Here is a 26,702-nt window from a genome sequence, read left to right on the forward strand (position 1 = left end):
GCATAAAAGGCTTACTAACCTGAACAGCTCTCGGATTTCCTTAACAGTAGCCTGGAAAGGGACATTTCGAACCAGAATCTTCGAGGTCTTCTGTTTTTTGCTTCTCTGTTTCTTGTGATCAGTAGGTGCCTTTTCCCTGAAGTTAGCAAAATATAGGTTTTATATTATTTGTTTCCTCTATGCTAATAACAGTAATCTACAGTATGCTTTAAGCTTTAAAGTTGATTTATTGTCGATTTAAGGTCTATTTATCAAAGATGGAAAATCTATTTGGGCGTAAATATTCCCCTATTTAATAATTATTATTCAGTTAAAAAACAAAGGGAATAAAATCAGCTGAATGCAGTCACATTTAATTAAAATCTTCAGTTTCCAAGAATAGAAATATAAACGGCATCTCTCAGACCAAGACACGTTCTATAGAAATAATGGATAAGTATATATGTTCGCCAGCACACCATGGATCTTGCATAGCAGCCAAAAAAACTTTTTTTTGCAAAAGGATAACATCACATCAGGATAAGTGCAACGTTTCGGAGCCACGCAGGACCCCTTCATCAGGCATGCGTGACAAAGGAGTCCTGCATGGCCACAAAACATTGCACTTATCCTGATGTGACCCTTCTGCAATAAAAAGTTTTTAAGACTGCTATGCAAGATCCATAGTGTGTTGGCGAACATATATACTTATCTGTGATGTATCCAGTGTCCAGCTGGTGATCGCTGCAACATGCATAACAAATGTGCCTATATCCAGGAACGTGTGCGATGGGAATATGAACTATTCTATAGAAAATAATGGACTTCACCAACTTGGGCCTGCAGCACTATTTCCAGCATAAAATCTATGCGAGTAAAGCCCCGTACACATGATCAGATTATCGAATGATCTGTCGACCATTTTTTGTTGCATGCTAGTCTCATGTCGAAAGTGAAGAGGTTACTTTCATACGAAAGTTCCCGTACGACATAATTCTACTTCAGAAGTGATGTCAAGTATTCGGCCCCCTTGAACTTTGCGACCTTTTGCCACATTTCAGGCTTCAAACATAAAGATATAAAACTGTAATTTTTTGTGAAGAATCAACAAGTGGGACACAATCATGAAGTGGAACGAAATTTATTGGATATTTCAAACTTTAACAAATAAAAAACTGAAAAATTGGGCGTGCAAAATTATTCAGCCCCTTTACTTTCAGTGCAGCAAACTCTCTCCAGAAGTTCAGTGAGGATCTCTGAATGATCCAATGTTGACCTAAATGACTAATGATGATAAATAGAATCCACCTGTGTGTAATCAAGTCTCCGTATAAATGCACCTGCACTGTGATAGTCTCAGAGGTCCGTTTAAAGCGCAGAGAGCATCATGAGGAACAAGGAACACACCAGGCAGGTCCGAGATACTATTGTGGAGAAGTTTAAAGCCGGATTTGGATACAAAAAGATTTCCCAAGCTTTAAACATCCCAAGGAGCAATGTGCAAGCGATAATATTGAAATGGGAGTATCAGACCACTGCAAATCTACAAAGACCTGGCCGTCCCTCTAAACTTTTAGCTCATACAAGGAGAAGACTGATCAGAGATGCAGCCAAGAGGCCCATGATCACTCTGGATGAACTGCAGAGATCTACAGCTGAGTTGGGAGACTCGGTCCATAGGACAACAATCAGTCATATACTGCAAAAATCTGGCCTTTATGGAAGAGTGGCAAGAAGAAAGCCATTTCTTAAAGATATCCATAAAAAGTGTTGTTTAAAGTTTGCCACAAGCCACCTGGGAGACACACCAAACATGTGGAAGAAGGTGCTCTGGTCAGATGAAACCAAAATAAAACTTTTTGGCAACAATGCAAAACGTTATGTTTGGCGTAAAAGCAACACAGCTCATCACCCTGAACACACCATCCCCACTGTCAACCATGGTGGTGGCAGCATCATGGTTTGGGCCTGCTTTTCTTCAGCAGGGACAGGGAAGATGGTTAAAATTGATGGGAAGATGGATGGAGCCAAATACAGGACCATTCTGGAAGAAAACCTGATGGAGTCTGCAAAAGACCTGAGACTGGGACGGAGATTTGTCTTCCAACAAGACAATGATCCAAAACATAAAGCAAAATCTACAATGGAATGGTTCACAAATAAACATATCCAGGTGTTAGAATGGCCAAGTCAAAGTCCAGACCTGAATCCAATCGAGAATCTGTGGAAAGAACTGAAAACTGCTGTTCACAAACGCTCTCCATCCAACCTCACTGAGCTCGAGCTGTTTTGCAAGGAGGAATGGGAAAAAATTTCAGCCTCTCGATGTGCAAAACTGATAGAGACATACCCCAAGCGACTTACAGCTGTAATTGCAGCAAAAGGTGGCGCTACAAAGTATTAACTTAAGGGGGCTGAATAATTTGGCACGCCCAATTTTTCAGTTTTTTATTTGTTAAAAAAGTTTGAAATATCCAATAACTTTTGTTCCACTTCATGATTATGTCCCACTTGTTGTTGATTCTTCAAAAAAATTTACAGTTTTATATCTTTATGTTTGAAGCCTGAAATTTCGCAAAAGGTCGCAAAGTTCAAGGGGGCCGAAAATATTCGAAAGGCACTGTATGTGTTCTTTCTTTGCTGAGCATGCCTAGTCTTGCTCTTACGATTTTTTTCGGATAAAAACTGTACTAATTAAACGAAAATCGGACGTTGTGTTGACGTACGATAAAAATTTTATAGCCTGCACATCCATTTTTTGTTGTCCGAAAATTCGTAATCGGCTGTCGAAAGCACTATACTAACAATCCGAAAATCGGCAGATCGTTCGGCGGACGAAATTTCCCTTCCGATTTTCGTATCGTGTGTACGGGCCTTTAAAGTTCTTATATGTTGTTACATGAGCCACATCTATACCTGTAATAGACTTCTGTGAGAAAATGTACAGGAAGCTAAATGGCTGGGGAACAAATTAAAAAAAGAGAACATCATGTTTTACTGAGGAAAACTAAATATGATTTTTGTACTCCCTGTAAAATACATTCCTTGAAGTCCATTGAGGGACACAGGAAGTATGTTACCTTAGGGTTATACTATCTAACAAGAGGAATGGTCACTGGCAAAACTGTAGGTCAGCTCCAACTACCAGCATGCCCCAGTTTGTATCAAGCAGCATCAAGAACATGGTTATAAACACAGAGGTGTGGAATCCATGTCTCCTATGAACACCAGGAAAAGGATTTGCTGAGCTATTAAGGGATAAGGGAACTCTTAAACATTAGGGACATGCAAAAACAGTCCAACTGAGGGGTGGAATCCACACGGTAACAAAACACCTGAAAATAAAAAAAGCAGATGGCTACCTAGAATGGAGAACCAATGCCTGATGCCAGAAGAAAAAGAAAACAGATAATCGGTGAGGAAGGTCTTGACATGGAAGGAGAACACCAATATTTAAGACCATAAGCTTTGACGCTGGTCTACCTGATCTATCCAGAGGGCTAAAAGAAACCTGAACAGCCTACAGGAATCAACTAGGATGACCAACAGAGACACAAAAAAAAAAGTTCACAGCCCGAACGGTGGTCAACACAAAAAAGGACACCTCCTTTCAGAGAGCTAGGGCTGGACTGAGGGACCAAAAAAAAAAAAAAAAACAATGTACTAGTGGAGGGAAGACCAGAGCAACCCTGCGTAAGAAGGTCACAAGTCTCAAATCACCTATTCCAATTAAAAGCCCAAGAACCCTAACTGGGTACTATGCATGAAATGGCTATCAGGGCAGACATTCACCTCACAGAAGCAATGACTACCACGGAAGAACCCTTGAGGTTGAACAGAGGTAGAATTATCTCAAAGGTGTGACAGTGGTTCCTGAGAACACAGAACCTAGTTTTGATCCCACAGAGTCACAATGGTAAAAATAGAGGAAGATATCATGAAATTCCTCATACAAGGAGTAGGCGAAGGGAAGGAGGTTAATCTCTTCATCATAAAAATAGCAAGGAAGAATGCAGTTCAGAGATTCTCCTGACTCCCCATATCCAACAAAGAGGTATCAAAGCCCATGGAGAAACGGTCAGGAGCCTTACTAAGTCAGCATAGAACAGCTGCCTGGGTCAATCCATAGCAAGGGAGATTGCCAGAAAGTCCTCCCATTTGATTGTTCGAAGCAAATGAGAAGAAGCACTGGAGGAGGAAAGGCAGCTCCCGGTGCACAGATTCTTCAAAGACACCAGAGCATTCCCTGCCACTGTCAAAAGATTCTGCACCTAGAGAGGAGCCTGCTCACCATGCAGCTGAACCAACAGAACATGGAGCCCACATTCAACATCCTCCACTTGCACTGTAGGTCCTGGAATGTACTCTGTTGTCTATCATGTCCAGATGCAACTAGCTGAGGAAGCATGAACTTCAGCTGAATGCACTTGGGATGAGGACAGTGAACAGGTCAAATTTGAACTACTTCTTCTGCTGACTGCACTTGGAATGAGGACAGTGAACAGGTCAAATTTGAATTACCTAACAGCAAGAGCTACTGTTCCTTTTTTCTGGAAAGCCAGCACTTTGTTGTTGTCCAGCTGTATCCAGATCAGGTGTCCAGCCAAGGGGGATAATCCAGTGATATACAGGTCCCTCTCAAAAAATTAGCATATTGTGATAAAGTTCATTATTTTCTGTAATGTACTGATAAACATTAGACTTTCATATATTTCAGATTCATTACACACAACTGAAGTAGTGCAAGCCTTTTATTGTTTTAATATTGATGATTTTGGCATACAGCTCATGAAAAACCAAAATTCCTTATAAAAATTAGCATATTTCATCCGACCAATTAAAAAAAAGTGTTTTTAATACAAAAAAAGTCAACCTTCAAATAATTATGTTCAGTTATGCACTCAATACTTGTCGGGAATCCTTTTGCAGAAATGACTGCTTCAATGCGGCGTGGGATGGAGGCAATCAGCCTGTGGCACTGCTGAGGTGTTATGGAGGCCCAGGATGCTCCGATAGCGGCCTTGAGCTCATCCAGAGTGTTGGGTCTTGCGTCTCTCGACTTTCTCTTCACAACATCCCACAGATTCTCTATGGGGTTCAGGTCAGGAGAGTTGGCAGGCCAATTGAGCACAGTAATACCATGGTCAGTAAACCATTTACCAGTGGTTTTGGCACTGTGAGCAGATGGCAGGTCGTGCTGAAAAATGAAATCTTCATCTCCATAAAGCTTTTCAGCAGATGGAAGCATGAAGTGCTCCAAAATCTCCTGATAGCTAGCTGCATTGACCCTGCCCTTGATAAAACACAGTGGACCATCACCAGCAGCTGACATGGCACCCCAGACCATCACTGACTGTGGGTACTTGACACTGGACTTCAGGCATTTTGGCATTTCCCTCTCCCCAGTCTTCCTCCAGACTCTGGCACCTTGATTTCCGAATGACATGCAAAATTTGCTTTCTTCCGAAAAAAGTACTTTGGACCACTGAGCAACAGTCCAGTGCTGCTTCTCTGTAGCCCAGGTCAGGCGCTTCTGCCGCTGTTTCTGGTTCAAAAGTGGCTTGACCTGGGGAATGCGGGCACCTGTAGCCCATTTCCTGCACACGCCTGTACACGGTGGCTATAGATGTTTCTACTCCAGACTCAGTCCACTGCTTCCGCAGGTCCCCCAAGGTCTGGAATCGGTCCTTCTCCACAACCTTCCTCAGGGTCCGGTCACCTCTTCTCGTTGTGCAGCGTTTTCTGCCACACTTTTTCCTTCCCACAGACTTCCCACTGAGGTGCCTTGATACAGCACTCTGGGAACAGCCTATTCGTTCAGAAATTTCTTTCTGTGTCTTACCCTCTTGCTTGAGGGTGTCAATGATGGCCTTCTGGACAGCAGTCAGGTCGGCAGTCTTACCCATGATTGCGGTTTTGAGTAATGAACCAGGCTGGGAGTTTTTAAAAGCCTCAGGAATCTTTTGCAGGTATTTAGAGTTAATTAGTTGATTTAGATGATTAGGTTAATAGCTCGTTTAGAGAACCTTTTCATGATATGCTATTTTTTTTGAGATAGGAATTTTGGTTTTTCATGAGCTGTATGCCAAAATCATCAATATTAAAACAATAAAAGGCTTGCACTACTTCAGTTGTGTGTAATGAATCTAAAATATATGAAAGTCTAATGTTTATCAGTACATTACAGAAAATAATGAACTTTATCACAATATGCTAATTTTTTGAGAGGGACCTGTAGACAGAAGCACAGATACTAAAATTCCAGGACATAGGACTTGAGAATTATCTGACAATTATTATTATACAAGAGCTATATAGTCTGCCAACAGTTTACACTGCACTTTACAGCATGAGGGCAGACAGTACAGTTACAACACAATTAAACAAAAGAGGAATCAGGGGGCCCTGCTCTTAGAGCTTACAATCTAAAAGGGAGGGTCAATTGATACAATTGATTGGGGTAGGGCGTTCAAGAGGATAGAAGAGGCTCTGGAGAAGTCTTGAAGCAAGCATGGTAGGAGGTGACGAGGAAGCTAGAGAGCAGAAGGTCTTGGGAAGAACAAAGAGAATGATTTAGTTGGTACTTTGAGACAAGGTTAGCTATATAGCTGGGGGCAGAGTTGTGGATGGCTTTGTAAGTGGTTAGTATTTTCAAATTCTATTTGTTGGGTGCACAGAAGCCAGTGGAGGGATCAATGTAGAGGGGTAGAAGACACTGAATGGTTGGTAGGGAGGACACATCTGGCAGCAGCATTCATGAAAGACTGAAGGGGGATAGCCAATGTAAAGGTAAGTCAATGAGGAATTTGCTGCAGTAGTGGAGATGAGAGATAATCAGGGAGTGCATTAGAAGCTTTGTGGTGTCATTGGTTAAGAAGGGGTGTATTTTAGAGATGCTGCGGAGGTTTAGGCAGCAAAATTTAGGTAGTAATTTGGGGCCAAAAGGAGAGTTAAGAGTCCAGGATCCTGGCATGTTGGGACGGACAATGCCATCGGAGCTGTGCCATCAATCTCAACAGAGAAGTCAAGGGAAGGGGCACATGGGGGAGGAAATATTATGGCCTCAGTTTTGGATAGATAAGATTCAGAAGTTGAAGAACAGAAGGCCACAAGTTGAGGGGAACTACCTGATTCTAAGGAACCCAGCAACTACTGGATCTTCAGGGTCAGACAATATGGTCTTCTCAGAGCCTTCAGCAATAGAGATGGGCTCGGACGTGTTCGGGATCCCAGCTTCTCGATCCCGCTAGGAAGCAGACACTGCACACAGCTAATCACAGGCAGCGAGACATTTCCCCATCTGTGCAGCTGTGGAACAGGAAATGTCTCACTGCCTATGATTACCCATGTGCAGTGCCAGCTTGCTGGCGGAATCAGGCAGGTGGGATCCCAAAGACGCCCGATTCCATTTCTGTTCACCAACTTGTCCCATGACAACAAACTGCAGAGCTTAAACAGTCTGGGAAGATAATAGAGAAAGGAGAGAATGAGGACTCAGGAGGGTAAGAGACAACTTCTCTTAGAGATGGCATTGAGGCATGCTGCAGTAATTTTGCACAAACACATAGAAAGGCCGAAGTGGACATGGAAGAAGCTGAAACTCCTCTAATCAGAGCGGCCGGAGACTATGGTGATGATTGCCTTACAACAAGAGGGGTCTCAGTTTCTGGACTGTAGACAGTCCCTGGGGGATACCAAATAAATGCCCTGAGAACCAATGATACCAAATAAATGCCCTGAGAACCAATCATATATTATAGGTTAGGTCACCCGTGTTGGCAAGTCTGCCCTGTGTGTTTATGGAAAGACATGTTGCTTCACACAGCAGTAGGCAACTAGACCTTAAAGACAGGGCTGTAGTACTTACAAACCCAGGTAGATGGTGATGATGACAGTTTATGGCGAACATAAGTGATGAGTCACTGGAGGTTTACGGTGAAATGAGACCGGAGATACAAAGTACACCAAGAGCAGGAACAGCGGCAGGATTTTAGGATTATTGGTTTACCTGTAAAATCCTTTCCTTGGAGTACATCACAGAACACAGAAGAAGTAAAAGTAATTGTTTTTGTTACACCTTTAGGTAAATGGACATTGGTCACACAAAAAAAGGCAGTCCGCACCTAGACATAACCCCTCCCAGCTCAGCTATACATCAGTTTTGTAGCAAACAATGAGGACTGTGGAAATTAAGCCACAGACTTTAGATAAATTCGAACAGCTCGAATGTCTTCTAGACCATTGGGTATCTTCAGGAGTAGGATTAAGCGGAAACAAGTTTGGGTACGCCCCTGAGGCAGTCCAAGAAGGTACACCATCCTGCTATAGGACTTCAGTTTGTATTAAGCAGTGTCAGAAGAACACATAGCTCAACCAAACAGAGGAGCGGTTGCCGTGTCTGTCATTGAACCTCAGAGAAAAGGATTTTACGGTAAGACAAAAATCCAGTTTTCTCTTTCGTTCACTGACAGACACAGCTCCAGTCTCTAGACCACTGGATGTCCCAAAGCAGTGTCAACATGAGGGGTGGGAAAAACAAAGCAATACGTAGTCCCAACAAGGCTAAACATAGCCAACTAGGTAACAACCGGAGCTCAACCAGGGTCAACTAGAGCTCACGACCAGGAAAAAATTACACCCTCAAGAAGCAGAAGCCTCTGCAACCGCAGCCTGCAAAACTTTGACGCTAAACGCCGCATCCGAAAATGCAAGTACATCCACCTTATAAAATTTAGTGAATGTGTGTACAGACATCCACGTAGCCGCCTTGCACACCTGAACTACTGACGCCTGATGACGAAAGGCCCAGGAGGCACTTAGCGCCCTCGTAGAATGTGCCTTACCAGGGGAAAGGAGGAACCTGACACTTAATAAAATAGGCCTGCACCACCATCTACCTGATCCACTTGGAAATGGTTGCAGCAGACGCGGCCTGTCCCTTACGAGGTCCATTTGTAAGAACAAACAAAGAATCAGATTTCTGAATTGGCTCAGTCACCGCCAGGTACACCCAAATCGTCTTTACCACATCCAAGCAATGTAAAGATTTGCCCTAGGAGGTTTTGGTTTAGGACATAGGGACGGTAAAACAATATCTTTATTCAAATGAAACCCTGAGACAGCCTTAGGAAGGAATGCCTGACAGGATCAGCAATAAGACAAGTAATAGCGGCTAAAAAGGCCACCTTCTGTGACAGAGTGAACAGAGGAAGTTCTTGAATATTTTCAAAGGGAGGCTTTTGAAGCACTGACAGTACCAAACTGAGATCCCACGGAGGCACCAGGGATCGCATTGGAGGAGCCAGATTGCAAACTCCCTGCCCAAAGGTGTGAACCAAGGACTTCGTCGCCAGCGGCCTTTGCAGAAAATATAGTCAAAGCAGAAATTGGCCCTTGATGGCACCCAGAACCAAACGTTAATCTACACCCAGTTGTAGAAACTAACAGACAAGACACAGAAAAGGAACCAGAGGGTCCCACAGCTTCCAGGAGTGGGTCAGGTGGTGATACACGCACCAGAGGCTCCATTGCCAACAAGGGGTTAACCAGAGCCTAAAAGGGGAACCCCTCTCACACCACAAGAATCAGCGCAACCGCAGCGCTGTATAGCAAAGGAAGGATCGTATACCCCCAGAGACTCACCACCCCAGAGCTGGAGAGTGCCAAACAACCTGCCACACTGCGATGGAAGAGTCAGCGTACTACTAGAGGCCCCCGCAGCACATCACCGCACTCAGACTACAAGAAAATGGCAGCCGTTATTCTCTATGGGAAACCCAAAACATGGCCACTGGACTACACAAACATGGCCGCCGAAGCTGGGAATGCAACATTCACAGCAAAATGGCGGCGCCACTTGGCGCTGCATGGGACCTGGGACCCCAATGGACCCCAGGGAAGAGGCATCCACCAGGAGGGGCCCCCCCCTGCAGCATCAAGGTATGGGCACCCCCAAAAAGAAAGACAGCGGCACCCACCCATCACTCTCCGGCCCAACACCCGACAAGCCCCCCTACCCAAATACACCTGTGCCACCCAAAAGGGACTAAGGGGGGGAAACAGGGGGCAGGTGAGGGCAACCTACACAGGGGGAACCTCGCTGTGAAGATGAGGGAGAAATGTGAGGGGCAGGACCACCAAATAAGGCGAACGACAGGACAACGCCACTCAGAGACAACTCAGAGACTCTGCAGGCAGAAGTGATAGCCATTAGGAAGGTAACCTTTTGCGACAAAGAAAGCAGAGAAATCTCCCTAATATTTTTAAAAGGAGGCTTTTGAAGAACAGACAAAACCAGATTAAGATCCCACGGCGGTAAGGGAGATCAACTCGGAGGGGCTAGATGACGTACCCCCTGAACGAAGGTGCGAATCAAACCAGTCAAAATGAGTAGCCAACGGACATTAGAAGTAAAAAGCCAAGGCCAAAACTTGGCCCAATGCCAAGCGCTGCTCAACCCCCTTTTTGTAAAAAGGCCAAAACCCTAGCTACAGAAAACAAGCGAGGGAGCAGCTGCTGCGATTCATACCAAGAAATGTGTGATTTCCACGTATGATGATAGATCTTCCTAGATGTCGACTTCCTGGCCTTCGAAAGGGTAGGAATCAACAAATCCGAAAGACCTCTATGCCTCAACACCTTGGTTTCAACAGCCAAGCCATTAAAACCAGCGACCGTAAAGCAGGATGGAAGATCGGTCCTTCAGATAGTAGATCCTCATGCAAAGGAAGACGCCATGGAGGATCCACGACCATTTTTACCAGCTCTGCGCACCAAGACCGCTGAGGCCAGTCTGGTGCCACCAGAACGACCGGAATATCTTCCATCGCCACCCTGCGAAGAAACCTTGGCAGGAGAACGAGCGGAGGGAAGGCATAGATCAGGCTACACTGACTCCAAGGAGCCACCCTACCGTCTGTGGCGTCGGCCAGAGGATCCCGAGACCTGGCCACAAACCTCTGAACTTTCCTGTTAAGGCGAGATGCAAACAGATCCACGTCCAGGGTCCCCCACCTGACACACATGAGAGGAAACACCTCCGAATGCAGGGACCACTCCTCCTGAACCAACACCTGACGACTCAGGTAATCCGCTTGCCAATTTTCCACACCCGATTTGTGGATTGCTGAAAGAGCCGGAACATTGTGTTCCGCCCATACAAGAATCTCGGCCACCTTCTTGGCCGCCAGGGCACTCCTGGTGCCCCCTTGATGGCTGATGTAAGTCACGGCCGGGGCATTGTCCGACTGGACCCAAACCCGAGAGCCGTGTAGCCGTCTCGTCCAGTGAAGCAGGCAGAGCTTGATCGCTCTTAGCTCCAGAATATTGATTAGCAAGGAAGACTCTTCTGACTCCCAAGTTCCCTGAACACAGAGCTTCCCCAGCACTCCACCCCAGCCTGATAGGCTGGCGTCCGTGGTGACCACCGTCCAAAATACCGGCAGTAAGGACTTGCCCTGGCCCAGGACCGGTGACTGGGTCCACCAAGAGAGAGCTGACTTCGTGAGATGGCTCAACCAAATCTTATGGTCCAATGACCAAGGATCCCTGTTCCATTGTGATAGAATCTCTTTCTGCAGCTCTCTTGTGTGACACTGAGCAAATGGGGCTGCTTCGAAGGTCGAGACCATCAGACCCTGGTTCCTTAATGCAAGCCCGCAAGGAGGACTGATCGGCCTCCATCAGCAATTGGACCGCCCTTTGCCACTTCTGAAGCTTGTCCAAGGAAGAGCAGAGTCCAGAATCAGCCCAAGATAGGTGACCCAAACAGACGGAGTCAGGGTAGATTTGGTGACATTGATCGTCCACCCGAAGTTCTGAAGGGTCCGAATCGTGATGGAGATATTTTCCAGCAGATCCGGGGGAAACTGCTCGCAACAGGAGATTGTCCAGATACCCCACAATGGAGATACCTCGTTGACGCAACAAGGTCAGCACAGGGGCTAGGACCTTGGTAAAAACTCTTGGAGCCGAGGCGAGACCAAATGGTAAAGCCACGAATTGAAAGTGCTCCTCTGCCACCGCGAAACGGAGGAATCGCTGATGTCCCTCGAATATGGGGACCTGGAGATATGCTTCTTTGAGATCGATGGAAGCCAAAAAATTCCCAAGTCAAAGATGCCACCACCGACCGAATGGACTCCATTTGGAATTTCTGCAAGCGCACAAAGTGGTTTTGGAGCAAGTTTGATGCCTCAGGTCAAGAGATTGGGACTTTGCGGGTTTAGTAAAATGCTATATTTATTAAAAAATAATAATAATATGCTGATAGCAAAATAATGATACAAACAATATAAACACAGTAAGTGCCAATGGGTTATAGACCCATGTGAGTAGGTGAAGATAGAACGAAAGGTGACAAGGTGGAAATGGTGACTTTAAAGAACTCTGTCTATTTAAGGCTCATAAATGTGAGCTTGAGAGAGAGTATCTTTGTCAGACTTCCGACGCGTTTCGGCATAGGTATATTGCCTTTGTCAAGGAAGTGGGAAGGGGTCACCATATCTGAAAAATATAGTGAGTATATATTAGAGATTTATTGTAGTATAACACTATTTGTAAAAATAGTGAATAATAGAATATGCACATACATGTGATTCAACGGTCAGGTCCCAGGATTTGGTATTCCCATTGCCCTCCAAGAATGTTCAACAGGATTTCTGGAGGAATGGCTGTCTGTAAAGATATGTGGTAATGGTGAATGTTGCCAACTGAATATAAGTAAAATTGAGTAGAAATGTGTGAAGCAAACTTACATGTTGTAAGAGTTGCTTGATAATGTGAGGAAGGGGGTAGTCCTTCTCAATGGCCTGAAGAATATATGACATATATGACACCAATTAGATAAAAATATTTATTGTGATTGTATTTAGAGCACTATCAGAGTTAGTGCTGATCACTTACAATTGGTGTTGAAGGTCTTGGTTATGGTAGTCCAAATGCAGTAGAGGCTGTGTTCTCACTTTGCTTTATTTTGAGCCTGCATGATAGGGCAGATTGGGTTTGGTGTTGGCCGGATTTCTTTGCTTGATATGCATACATATTAAAATATTAGTGACTTACATTTGCAGGGAGTTCCGGATTCTAGACAGCAGGGGGAGCCCTGGTTAAGGATCCTGGTGTTTCCCTGGTAAGAATAATTAGTGCTGATGAGCCTTAAGGCATTGTGAGCACTAGTAAAAAGTACATCCAACAGTGCAAAAGGTAAAGCATTGTTGGATGATGAACTTACGTTTAGGTAGGGCTGTGTGGTAGAATGGGAGTCCAGAGCTGCGTATCCTGGGGCGTCCGTATCATCCCTCGGCTGGAGGGAAGTGACGGCCTGTTAGAAATCCCCGGCCTTTTATATCCCTCGGCGCATGCGCAGTAGCGCCGCCGTACGTCATGATGTCGATCGGGATTCCGGGTCGACGTGGGAGATTGATGCGCGCGCCGATGGAGTTGCGCGCGCATATCTCAGGACGGTCCGGGCTCAGGTCGGCGTAGGGCCGTGGTGCGCGCGCCGATAGGCTGCGCGCGCACCCTGCCTATTTGACGTGAAGGGTATAATGAAGATGTTCCGAGGCTGCCGACACAGGAATGGGACAAGGATTTGAAGGGGTATGATCCCCATCGTCCTTGTCAGTCCCCAGAGTGTCATGCTCTGGGGTTACCTGTGCCGGGTGAACTCTGGGAGGGCAAAGAGGGGAATATGACAAACCTGGGTGATGGAACCTGTACTAATTGATCACAGTGTAATGGGCATATGTAGCATATATATAAAAGAGAGTTTTTTTGGTAAATACAGTAAATAATGGATAATTACAATCATACAATAAAGTGAAGTAACAATATTAACAGCAATATAAATTACAACAGGAGGAATAGGGGACTATCCAAATAAGGGTGACTCTTGGGCACGGAGGGGTAGAGCCCAATGCCAACAAACATGTCACGTACAAGAAGGATTTTATGAATGAAAAAATGAAAGAAAAATTATATAATGGAAATAATAAGAAAAAAATAAGAAAAAAAAAAAATATATAAAAGAGAGAAAAAAATATATTAATAAAAAATAATAATAATAAATAATAATAATGAAGAAAAATAGAAAATAAGAAATAAAATAATAATAAAAAATAAATGATGTCAAGGGATATGTATTATCAATCGGTTTTGCCTGAGGCAAAGCCTTCTAGGAAAGGGCGATAACTCGCGCTTTCGTTTAGTCCAGGGGGTGTGGTTGCGTTAAGTTTTTTTATCCAGCGCAGTTCTTTCTGTAGGAGGGATTTGTTCCAGTCCCCTCCTCTGGCTGGAATGTGGATGCGTTCTAATGCAGTAAAGGAAACTTTAGGCATCTTATATTTATGGTGTTGGGTTATATGGCGGCCTAACGGAAGATGGAAGTTGCCGATGGTCATGCTTTGGATGTGTTTATTGACTCTCAGTCCAAATTCTTGTTTTGTTTTTCCGATGTAGAATGCTCCACATTCGCAATTCATAATATATACAACCCCCTTAGTTTTGCAATTAGCAAAATGACGGGGGATGAAAGTTTCACCATTCGGTAAGATTAGGTGTGTGGATTTGAGTATTACTGCGCATTGGGCGCAGGAGCCACAGGGAAAGGTTCCCACGGTGTTGCATGGGTCTTTTTGGGACTTCATTTCACTCCTTACTAGAGTCTGTTGTACAGATCGTGATTTCCTGTAAGTGATGAGAGGATGAGTAGGTACCAGTCCTTTGATTGTGGGGTCCTCAGTGAGGATAGGCCAATTCTTTTGTATAATATTTCTTATTTTTTTGTGCTCGTTTGAGAAGCGCATGATAATTCTTGTGGGGGGTACATCTGTTGTTTTGTCATTTTTGGTTTGTTTGTACAGAATCTCATGTCTGTCCAATTGGTTGACTCGGTTAAACGCTTTTCTCAGGCATGTTTTTGAGTATCCTCTGTCAATTAATCTGTCTCTTAAAGCATTAGCTTCTTTTTGGAATTCCAAGGGTTTAGAGCAGTTTCTCTTAAGTCTGAGGAACTGGCTGTAGGGTATCGAGTTTTTGAGAGGATCTGGGTGGAAGCTCTTGGCGTGGAGTATTGTGTTACCAGCTGTTGGTTTTCTAAAGAGTGTTGTTAGGAGATTACCCGCATCATCTTTATAAATGTAAGTATCCAAAAATGGTACTTTTGTTTGGTTATATGTGATAGTGAAATACATATTGAAGTGGTTCTGATTCATTTGGTTTAGGCATTCCAATAGAAGGGCTTCAGATCCAGTCCATATGAGAAAGATGTCATCGAGAAATCTTTGCCACAGGATAATGTGGCTCGTGTATCTGGTGTGGTATTCGGATGATAGGAAATCCTCTTCCCATTCGCCTAAATATATGTTAGCGTATGTGGGCGCACAGCTTGTGCCCATCGCTACACCGCATATTTGAGCATAATGTGTACCACAAAAAGAGAAGACATTGTGGTTTAGTATAAATCTCAACATCTGTAGAATAAAAGTGCTAAAATTGGCATCATATCTACTTTCTTGTTGGAGTACTTTTTCTATCGTTTTTAGGCCTTTTAAGTGGGGGATGTTATTATAGAGAGTTTCGACATCAATAGTAACGAGAAAGGCATCTATTGGTATAGAGATATTATCAAGTATCTGAAGTAGATGTCCGGTGTCTTTGACATATGATGCCAGTTTGGTGACAAAAGGTTTTAGGTGAGCATCAATCACTTGACTAATATTTTCAGTAATGCATCCGTTACCTGAAACTATGGGTCGTCCGGGCGGGTTTAGTGGGTTTTTGTGCACTTTGGGGAGTGCGTAGAATGTTGGTACTCGCGGGTGTTTTGTGCGTATGAATTCCCAAAGGGTTTTGGTAATGGTTTTATTGTTGTAGGCTCTGTCAACGAGTTTGTAAAATTCCTCATTGAAGCTGTGTATCATTAAGGGAGAGATTGGTTGATAGTATTTTTTATTTTGCAAGATGTTAAGACACATTTCTCGGTATTTTTCGTTGTCCATTAGGACAACGTTGCCTCCTTTATCCGAAGGTTTGATAGTGATGGAATCATTTTCTTGTAATTCTTTTAATGCTTGTCTTTGATTGCGTGTGAGGTTAGTAGGATATGTTGTTTGACGCAAGTTTTCAAGGTCATTTGTGGTTTGGCGTACGAAAAGTGCAATAGCCGGATTTGAGTTGAGAGGGGGAAAAATGTGTGATTTCTTCTTAAATTGTGTCTCTGTGGTGGGTCCTGTGTTGATATCTTCTTCTTCACTGTCTATACATTGTTCCGTATCCTCGAGATCATCTAATCCTCCTTCCTCTAGCAGTAAATTGAGGTCTCTAATTGCTCGATATTCAGCCGCAGTTAATGGTGTAGTTATAGGTTCCGTCGTGGGTTGTTTGCTATACATGGTTTTTAATAGTAAATTTCGGGCAAATAAGTTGATATCTTTTATAGCCTCGAATTTATCCATGCCCTGATTAGGGCAGAATGAGAGTCCGAAAGAGAGTACTTCTTTTTGTGCTTCTGTGAGAATATGTGAAGAGAGGTTAATAATATTTAATCCTTCTTGTACTCCGGTCTCTTCTCCGTGAGGTCTTGGTTTGATGAGTTTTTTGTGCTGGGTTTCCCTAAAAAAACCCCCTTAACTTTAGATCTAGTAAATATTTCATGAGGTTTAAGGTTTTTTTGAGATGCTGCGGTGTCGAGTGTCTCAATATCGGTGACATATGTGTCTCCTTGTTCTTGCGGTGTTTCACGTAGGCGTCTATCAAGGGTTTTCTGTGGGTGACTTCTGTCTTTTCCCCTGTTTATTTCGGTGCCGGAGTTATAGGAGGATGAGTCAGAGGATTGCTGGTAGTATTGATTTCTTGGAATGCGATTCCTGTTGCGATTTGTTCTAGTTTGATTGGTCCATTTGTAGGCACGACCTTGGGTGAACGCGTTTTTGTCTCGCCAGTACTTTTTTTCTTTTTTGACTAAGATTTCTTTACTGTATTCTTCAAGATGGTCTTTGAGTTTTTTTTCCTGGTCACTGTATAGGACAGCTGTTTTTAGAGGTGTGAGTTGATCATATATTTTCTTTATTTCTCCTTCTAAATTTTTGCTTTGTTTGAGGTATTCTTCTTGCAGAAGTAACATGAGATTTTTTGAACATTGATTGAGTACTTCCTCCCAGTCATGTTTTAACTGTGAGGTGATGTTTTCAATTGTGGGAAAAATTTGAACCCTTAAACCGGCCGGATTTATGTTTTCTTTGATATATCTATCAAATGTGCGAACATGCCAGTGTAGGGATGCTTTCCTTTCCAAGTGCTTTTTTAGCGTAGTGAAGAGTGCGAATATGTCTGAATTGAGTTGTTCTTTCTCCTTGAAAGTGGACTGTATGTTCGACATAAGGGAATCCCACTCAGTGCCCATGAGGTCACCCATGGTGTCCCTCCTTTCTCCTGGAGGTGCCTCCAGCTTGTAAGGAGATTTTTCTGGAGGGGAAGGGGGGCGATTATCCTGCAGCGGCTTGGCTGTGAGAGAAAGAACTCTCAGTCAAGGAATGCCGGGATTGATATTAGTCACAAGAAAATATTGTGTTTTTGCCTTGCTGTTTAGGCAAAAACAAAAAATGTATAAAGGTGTTAGGTCAGGGGTCTAAGAGGGCGCGGATGTGTTATCCATCCAAAAACTAGACAGGAGAAAAGGGTCGATCCCTGATACCTAGATAAGTAGGTGTAGCCTCCGTCCCAGAAAAACGTTTTGGAGCAAGTTTGATGCCTCAGGTCAAGAGATTGGGACTTTGCGGGCTTAGTAAAATGCTATATTTATTAAAAAATAATAATAATAATAATAATATGCTGATAGCAAAATAATGATACAAACAATATAAACACAGTAAGTGCCAATGGGTTATTTTCCCCCTCTCAACTCAAATCCGGCTATTGCACTTTTCGTACGCCAAACCACAAATGACCTTGAAAACTTGCGTCAAACAACATATCCTACTAACCTCACACGCAATCAAAGACAAGCATTAAAAGAATTACAAGAAAATGATTCCATCACTATCAAACCTTCGGATAAAGGAGGCAACGTTGTCCTAATGGACAACGAAAAATACCGAGAAATGTGTCTTAACATCTTGCAAAATAAAAAATACTATCAACCAATCTCTCCCTTAATGATACACAGCTTCAATGAGGAATTTTACAAACTCGTTGACAGAGCCTACAACAATAAAACCATTACCAAAACCCTTTGGGAATTCATACGCACAAAACACCCGCGAGTACCAACATTCTACGCACTCCCCAAAGTGCACAAAAACCCACTAAACCCGCCCGGACGACCCATAGTTTCAGGTAACGGATGCATTACTGAAAATATTAGTCAAGTGATTGATGCTCACCTAAAACCTTTTGTCACCAAACTGGCATCATATGTCAAAGACACCGGACATCTACTTCAGATACTTGATAATATCTCTATACCAATAGATGCCTTTCTCGTTACTATTGATGTCGAAACTCTCTATAATAACATCCCCCACTTAAACAAACCAAAAAGGACAAAACAACAGATGTACCCCCCACAAGAATTATCATGCGCTTCTCAAACGAGCACAAAAAAATAAGAAATATTATACAAAAGAATTGGCCTATCCTCACTGAGGACCCCACAATCAAAGGACTGGTACCTACTCATCCTCTCATCACTTACAGGAAATCACGATCTGTACAACAGACTCTAGTAAGGAGTGAAATGAAGTCCCAAAAAGACCCATGCAACACCGTGGGAACCTTTCCCTGTGGCTCCTGCGCCCAATGCGCAGTAATACTCAAATCCACACACCTAATCTTACCGAATGGTGAAACTTTCATCCCCCGTCATTTTGCTAATTGCAAAACTAAGGGGGTTGTATATATTATGAATTGCGAATGTGGAGCATTCTACATCGGAAAAACAAAACAAGAATTTGGACTGAGAGTCAATAAACACATCCAAAGCATGACCATCGGCAACTTCCATCTTCCGTTAGGCCGCCATATAACCCAACACCATAAATATAAGATGCCTAAAGTTTCCTTTACTGCATTAGAACGCATCCACATTCCAGCCAGAGGAGGGGACTGGAACAAATCCCTCCTACAGAAAGAACTGCGCTGGATAAAAAAACTTAACGCAACCACACCCCCTGGACTAAACGAAAGCGCGAGTTATCGCCCTTTCCTAGAAGGCTTTGCCTCAGGCAAAACCGATTGATAATACATATCCCTTGACATCATTTATTTTTTATTATTATTTTATTTCTTATTTTCTATTTTTCTTCATTATTATTATTTATTATTATTATTTTTTATTAATATATTTTTTTCTCTCTTTTATATATTTTTTTTTTTTTTCTTATTTTTTTCTTATTATTTCCATTATATAATTTTTCTTTCATTTTTTCATTCATAAAATCCTTCTTGTACGTGACATGTTTGTTGGCATTGGGCTCTACCCCTCCGTGCCCAAGAGTCACCCTTATTTGGATAGTCCCCTATTCCTCCTGTTGTAATTTATATTGCTGTTAATATTGTTACTTCACTTTATTGTATGATTGTAATTATCCATTATTTACTGTATTTACCAAAAAAACTCTCTTTTATATATATGCTACATATGCCCATTACACTGTGATCAATTAGTACAGGTTCCATCACCCAGGTTTGTCATATTCCCCTCTTTGCCCTCCCAGAGTTCACCCGGCACAGGTAACCCCAGAGCATGACACTCTGGGGACTGACAAGGACGATGGGGATCATACCCCTTCAAATCCTTGTCCCATTCCTGTGTCGGCGGCCTCGGAACATCTTCATTATACCCTTCACGTCAAATAGGCAGGGTGCGCGCGCAGCCCATCGGCGCGCGCACCACGGCCCTACGCCGACCTGAGCCCGGACCGTCCTGAGATATGCGCGCGCAACTCCATCGGCGCGCGCATCAATCTCCCACGTCGACCCGGAATCCCGATCGACATCATGACGTACGGCGGCGCTACTGCGCATGCGCCGAGGGATATAAAAGGCCGGGGATTTCTAACAGGCCGTCACTTCCCTCCAGCCGAGGGATGATACGGACGCCCCAGGATACGCAGCTCTGGACTCCCATTCTACCACACAGCCCTACCTAAACGTAAGTTCATCATCCAACAATGCTTTACCTTTTGCACTGTTGGATGTACTTTTTACTAGTGCTCACAATGCCTTAAGGCTCATCAGCACTAATTATTCTTACCAGGGAAACACCAGGATCCTTAACCAGGGCTCCCCCTGCTGTCTAGAATCCGGAACTCCCTGCAAATGTAAGTCACTAATATTTTAATATGTATGCATATCAAGCAAAGAAATCCGGCCAACACCAAACCCAATCTGCCCTATCATGCAGGCTCAAAATAAAGCAAAGTGAGAACACAGCCTCTACTGCATTTGGACTACCATAACCAAGACCTTCAACACCAATTGTAAGTGATCAGCACTAACTCTGATAGTGCTCTAAATACAATCACAATAAATATTTTTATCTAATTGGTGTCATATATGTCATATATTCTTCAGGCCATTGAGAAGGACTACCCCCTTCCTCACATTATCAAGCAACTCTTACAACATGTAAGTTTGCTTCACACATTTCTACTCAATTTTACTTATATTCAGTTGGCAACATTCACCATTACCACATATCTTTACAGACAGCCATTCCTCCAGAAATCCTGTTGAACATTCTTGGAGGGCAATGGGAATACCAAATCCTGGGACCTGACCGTTGAATCACATGTATGTGCATATTCTATTATTCACTATTTTTACAAATAGTGTTATACTACAATAAATCTCTAATATATACTCACTATATTTTTCAGATATGGTGACCCCTTCCCACTTCCTTGACAAAGGCAATATACCTATGCCGAAACGCGTCGGAAGTCTGACAAAGATACTCTCTCTCAAGCTCACATCTATGAGCCTTAAATAGACAGAGTTCTTTAAAGTCACCATTTCCACCTTGTCACCTTTCGTTCTATCTTCACCTACTCACATGGGTCTATAACCCATTGGCACTTACTGTGTTTATATTGTTTGTATCATTATTTTGCTATCAGCATATTATTATTATTTTTTAATAAATATAGCATTTTACTAAGCCCGCAAAGTCCCAATCTCTTGACCTGAGGCATCAAACTTGCTCCAAAACGTTTTTCTGGGACGGAGGCTACACCTACTTATCTAGGTATCAGGGATCGACCCTTTTCTCCAGCGCACAAAGTGGTTCAGAGCCTTGAGGTCCAGGATTGGACGCACCTTGCTCTCCTTTCTGGGCAGGCTGAACAGGTTTGAATAGAAACCTTGAGAGCGTTCCTGTTGGGGAACTGGCACAATCACCCCTCGAGCCAGGAGATCCTTCAAACGCTCCAGAGACAGGTGAAGATTTGACAGAAAAAAACCTGTCCCCTGGCTGGGACTAGAATTCGATTTTGGACCCGGAACAAACCATTTTGCGAACCCACTCATCCTGAATGAAGGAAGTCCAGGGTTCCTGAAAGAAGCGCAGACGCCCCCCCCACAAGAGGACTTGTCTGCAGCACGGGAATGATCGGCCTTGGACTTGCCCCAGGGTTTCTTAGCACCTCGAGAATTTCTGAACGGCCTACCTTTTTTTTGCGCCACAGAGGCACGAAAAAAACGTTTATGAGCAGAAAAGGAGGGACCCCGCTTAGTACGGGGTGTCTTACCCTTGGAGGATTGAGGAAGAAGAGTACTCTTCCCGCCAGTCAGGCCCTTGATCAACTCATCTAATGAGTCGCCAAACAACCTGTCTCCCAGAAAAAGGAGATATGCTAAGGCTTTTTTAGAAGGTTGGTCAGCGACCAGCTCTTCAACCAGACCATGCATCTTAAAACAATGCCCACGGCCGGAGGAACAGTCTTGGGGTCCAAAGACTCCCGCAAACCCCTAATCCATTCCATCACCGTCTGTGAGACTAGTACAGACACAAAAACTGGTTTCAAAATGTCACCCGCCAGCACGTGAAGATGGCGGGAAAGGGATTCCACCTGCCTGTCCACTGGATCCGTAAAAACTGGGGAATCCTCCACAGGCACAAGAGTAGATTTGTTTCATCTGGAAAAACAGGACGGTCCACTTTAGGTGGCACCGTCCAATGGTTGGAAACCTTTTTAGCATAAGGATACCAGCATTTAAAGCATTGTGGCACCACTAACACTTGCTTAACACGTCACCATTGGTCATTCACAATATCGTGAAAAGTGTTGGGACAAGGGAAAACCCTGTCAACTTTTGGAGACATCTGGGAGCAAAAAGCCACCCGCATCCCTGCCGGCGTGGGCTCATCAGCCAATTTAAAGTATCCCGCACTGAAATAACCAGGGCTTCCACCAAAGCGTGTTCCCACGCTGCAGCTGAAGACGTCAGGTCCTCTTCACCATCTGACTGCGAGGACAGCGGGCCCCTCAGGAAGAGGAGCATCCGGGGCAAACACATCAGTCCCTGAATCAGAGGACACCTCCACAGATGGAAAAGGCAGCGGCCGTTTACGGCTATTAACCTTTTTCATGACTATATCAACTTTAGTCACCAGGCTTTCCAGGGCAGCTGAAATCGCGGCCAGGAGTCGCACAGAGTGGGTCTGAGGGTGAAATTCCAGTTTGGGACTCCATAGTGCAATATGCCAAAAATGGAGTACTGTAGCTTTAAGAACGCTGATCGCGGTATCCACCACCGATCGCATCGGTCTGCAGGGAGCCCCTTTAAACCAAACTGATAGCAGAAAGTGCAAGGATATGCCCGCAGAGACCCTCAATACTTTACCACCTCAGACACACAGCCTCCTGAATCTTCCACAGTATGGAGAAAGAAGCAGGAAGTGACCTTGGCTCAGCAGCAGGAAATGACCACACAGGAAGTGATGTCGCCTGATAGGGATACACTGCCAAGTATAGCACCAGGGCTACACAAAGAGGGATGCCCATATAAAACAATAGTAAGCTGCAGAGAACATGGCTGCCCCATACAAGTCTATGGGGGAAAAAATGTCATTGCCCACACCTAAGATGGCGGCGCCCACGGCGCACCATGCGGCTAGGGACCGACACATGAAGGCTTCAGGAACCACAACAGGAACCAGCAAGCCCAAGGTACCATGTCACACCCCCCCCCCCCCCCATTAGCGCCAGAACACTCCAGACACACAGCCCCCGCAGGGACAGGCAGAGGGAAGGACACACAGACCGGGCACCGAGCAGACCAGGGGGATCTCTTGGGAGGCACAATTCCATTATCCCCAGGGAAGGGCCCACATCCCAGCAAGGCCAGCATGGGCAAGGGGGGCCCAGTTACTCACCATACCATGGACCAGGTGGGCTCCGCTCTGGGCAGACTGACTGCCTCTCACCCGAAGTGGGGGTGTTGCCAGCAAAGGGGTACGCTGCAACTCAGGGCGTTCCAGGTTCTTGTGTCCCGGCGAGGTATTCCCTCGCAGGCTTGTCCCCCTCCGGACAAGGGGGCACCGTCGTGGCTAGGCCTAGGTTGGAACTATAACCTGCTCACGCTCGTAGGCCAGACTGGGAGGGACCATAGGGTTCTAGATTATCCAGTACAAAGCCCCAGTCGACATTGATGCTTGTAGATCACCAGGAAATTCTTCCCTGAACACTAGCTAGAATGTGAGTAGAGAAATAAAAGGAAATATTCTGAAAAGAATAAAAAAAACTGAGACCGGAGTATCAGCAGGAAACCTAGGTCTACTCCTTCTCTAGGCAGAAAACAAACTGATGTGCTGGGTTGTGCGGGGGGGGGGGGGGGGGGGTTAATGCCTGGAGGGACAGCCCCCTGGGCATGTGTATTCAAATTTTCCTGCCTAGACTACTCCTGATGGGAGGAGCATAAACTCACTCAGCTCATGGAGATGAGGCTGCGTCTGTCGACGGATGATAGAGAAATAGTGTTGGTGTTAAATCATCATTAAAGGAAGGTCTTATGCATCTGCTCCTGCTGGTCATTAACAACTGTTGCTTTATGTCCCCTACAACAAATACAAGCAGGCTGATATAATCCTAAGACTGCGTTACTTTAATGTTCAGAAACCCTTCAAAAATGTACATATGCTCTTGCAAAGCCAGAGTACATTACTTTCACACCACATGCACAGCCTGTGAAGCTTACTTGTACAGTACACTGCATGGAGACTTACCGGGTTGCTCGCTCCGACAGTTTGACCTCCAATTGATGACCATCCACTGTGCAATGCTGTTGAAAAGAAAATGCACATTCTTAAAAAGGTTCACCACAAAGATATCCATTGTATACTAACAATTCTAATATTATTAATTATTTATCGACATACACTGCACCAAACTGCTCCCATAAATATTTCAATTCAAATAGATTGTTTTTCCAAAGTAAATGACAATACAAAGTATTGTGAAGAAATTTTAGGCATGTGTGAAGAAATGCTGCAAAGAATTCTTTCAAAATTATATAATTTATTTATTTTTATTTTTTTTCCATTGTATCATTTGTTTATTTTTATCAATTTACAAAATGCAAAGTGACTGAACAGAAGAAAAATCCATGTCAAATCAATATTTTGTGTGACTACTGTTACTTTAAACCAGCATCAATTCTTACACTTGCACACTTTGTACACTTGCGCAAAGTCAGGGATTTTGTAGGATTAAAGTCAGGTGTATGATTAAAGCAATTTTTAAGTCTCATTTTTCTTTTTTTGAAAAAAAAATAACAAACATGTTATACTTGCCTCCTCTGTGCAGTGGTTTTGCACAGGGCAGCCCAGAACCTCCTTTTTTTTTTTTTTTGAAAATCTTTTTATTGAAATATAAACATAGAAAAACAGATAAACATACAACGGTGCAAAGGCTCAGACAGGAGCCGAGACTACCAGTCATGTAGGCATGTAAGGCATAGTACCCGCGCAGGGGTCCATCATAGAGTACAGTAGATATAATAACACACGGGCCCTGAGAAGAGGGCACATAAAAGCAATCAGCAGATCATACAGCTAGTGCAAAGGGCCCCACGAGACCCACCCTGGCGACCATATAATAGACCTGAAAATTCCCCCATCACCCCGGGGAGCAATAATGCACACGGACAAGGAACAGCAGACAGTGTAGAGCCATAGGGCGAGGCCCCCCTCAATCGCTGCCAGCTGTGGTGGAGTCAGCCAACCATCTGGACCATACTTTGTCAAACTTTTTGGGGCACCCCCTGTGGGCATATGTGTCTTTGTAGAGGGGAAGAACCGAGTTCACCAGAACCTGCCATTGGTGCACCGTGGGTGGGGAGCGTTGACGCCAGTGAAGTACAATAGATTTTCTGGCATAAAAAAGTAAAAGGCCGAGCAGCGTCCGGTCCGCCACCCGGGTCACCAAGTCATCGAGCAGCCCCAAGAGACAGATCCTCAGGGAAGGATCCAGCGAAACAGAGGAGACCCGGCTGATCATATGAAGCACCCCGGACCAGAACGCAGAAAGGTGGGGCAGGTCCAGAAAACGTGGAGGAAATCCCCTGGGACCTGGCCACACCGCCAGCACTCTGGAGAGTGGGAAGCGTGGATCCTATGCATCCGGTGAGGGGTGAGATAGGCCCTGTGGGCAATCTTGAATTGAATAAGTCTGTCACGGAGAGAAACTAGCACCTGAAATGGTTGTTCCCACATGTAAAACCAGTCCTCCTGGTCCAAGTCCGGAACATCCCTGGTCCAGCGAGCAAGGAGACCAGTGAGTTCCGGAGAATGGACCCGGAGGAGATGCGCGTAATGGGTCGACACCGCCCTCTCCGAGCAATCGTACCTCAAAACCCGCTCTAGGTCCGATTGGACCATCTGAGAGCTTCCGGACGGAAACTGGGACCTGAAGGCATGGGAAAATTGCAGGTATCTGAAGACCAACGACGAAGGGACCTGGAACGTATCAGTAAAGAAATTAAAGGGAGGGGAAGGAAAGATCCGAGGAGATATCCGAAATCCGAATTTAATCCGAATTTAACATTATGCTTCGTCCAAACCACCGGGTCCGGGAAGGAGTAAAGATGAGGCAGTGTGGGGTTGTGCCACAACGGCGCATTTGGGGAGACGGCAGTGTCCGGATAGCCCTCGAGCTGCAAGCCAGTTTTCCAGGCCCGCAGAACCGCGGTCATGGAAGATGTGGGCTCGTGTGGGGCTTTAGGTCCCCTAAAAGGCAAATGTGAGAGAGCTTCCACTGATCCGAGCACCGCCGCCTCCACCGCAGTCGCCGAGTTATTGAGGTCCGGATTAAGCCACCAAGCAGCCGAGACCAGTTGGGACGCCAGGAAATACTTATGGCAGTCAGGGAATGCAAGTCCCCCTTGGGAGAGGGGACGCATTAGGGTGGAAAGTTTATGTCTCTGGGGGCGAGGCCCCCATAAGAAAGAGGAGAACAATTTGTTCAGGGAATGAAAGAAGGACTTCGGTATCCACCTGGGAGAATGGCGGAAGAGGTAAGTGAATTTAGGTAGCACCTTCATTTTAATCAGGTTGATCCGTCCCAGGAGGGAAAGGGGCAGATTCTCCCATGCCTTCAACTTAGCCCTGACCGCCACCGCCACCACCACCACCGGGTCCAGATTGAAAGCGATAAAATTCGCCACATCCCTTGAGATCCGCACCCCCAAATAGACCAGCTCCTCCACCCACTCCAGCGGAATGTCAG

General features: G+C 44.6%; 1 protein-coding gene across 1 annotated transcript in view; it reads right to left on the reverse strand.

Annotated features, from left to right (window-relative positions):
* RBM19 (RNA binding motif protein 19) overlaps window positions 1-26,702 on the reverse strand; it is a 148,705-nt gene that overhangs the window by 28,944 nt on the left and 93,059 nt on the right. The window contains exons 20-21 of the mRNA XM_082253230.1: window positions 24,203-24,258; window positions 20-136 (exon numbers count right to left, since the gene is read on the reverse strand). Of these exons, the coding sequence (XP_082109356.1) occupies window positions 20-136; window positions 24,203-24,258 (173 nt within the window). The remainder of the gene's footprint in view (window positions 1-19; window positions 137-24,202; window positions 24,259-26,702) is intronic.

The sequence above is a fragment of the Pelophylax lessonae genome (genome assembly GCF_965119305.1).
Source record: "Pelophylax lessonae genome assembly, chromosome: 1".
Classification (NCBI taxonomy): Eukaryota; Metazoa; Chordata; class Amphibia; order Anura; family Ranidae; genus Pelophylax; species Pelophylax lessonae.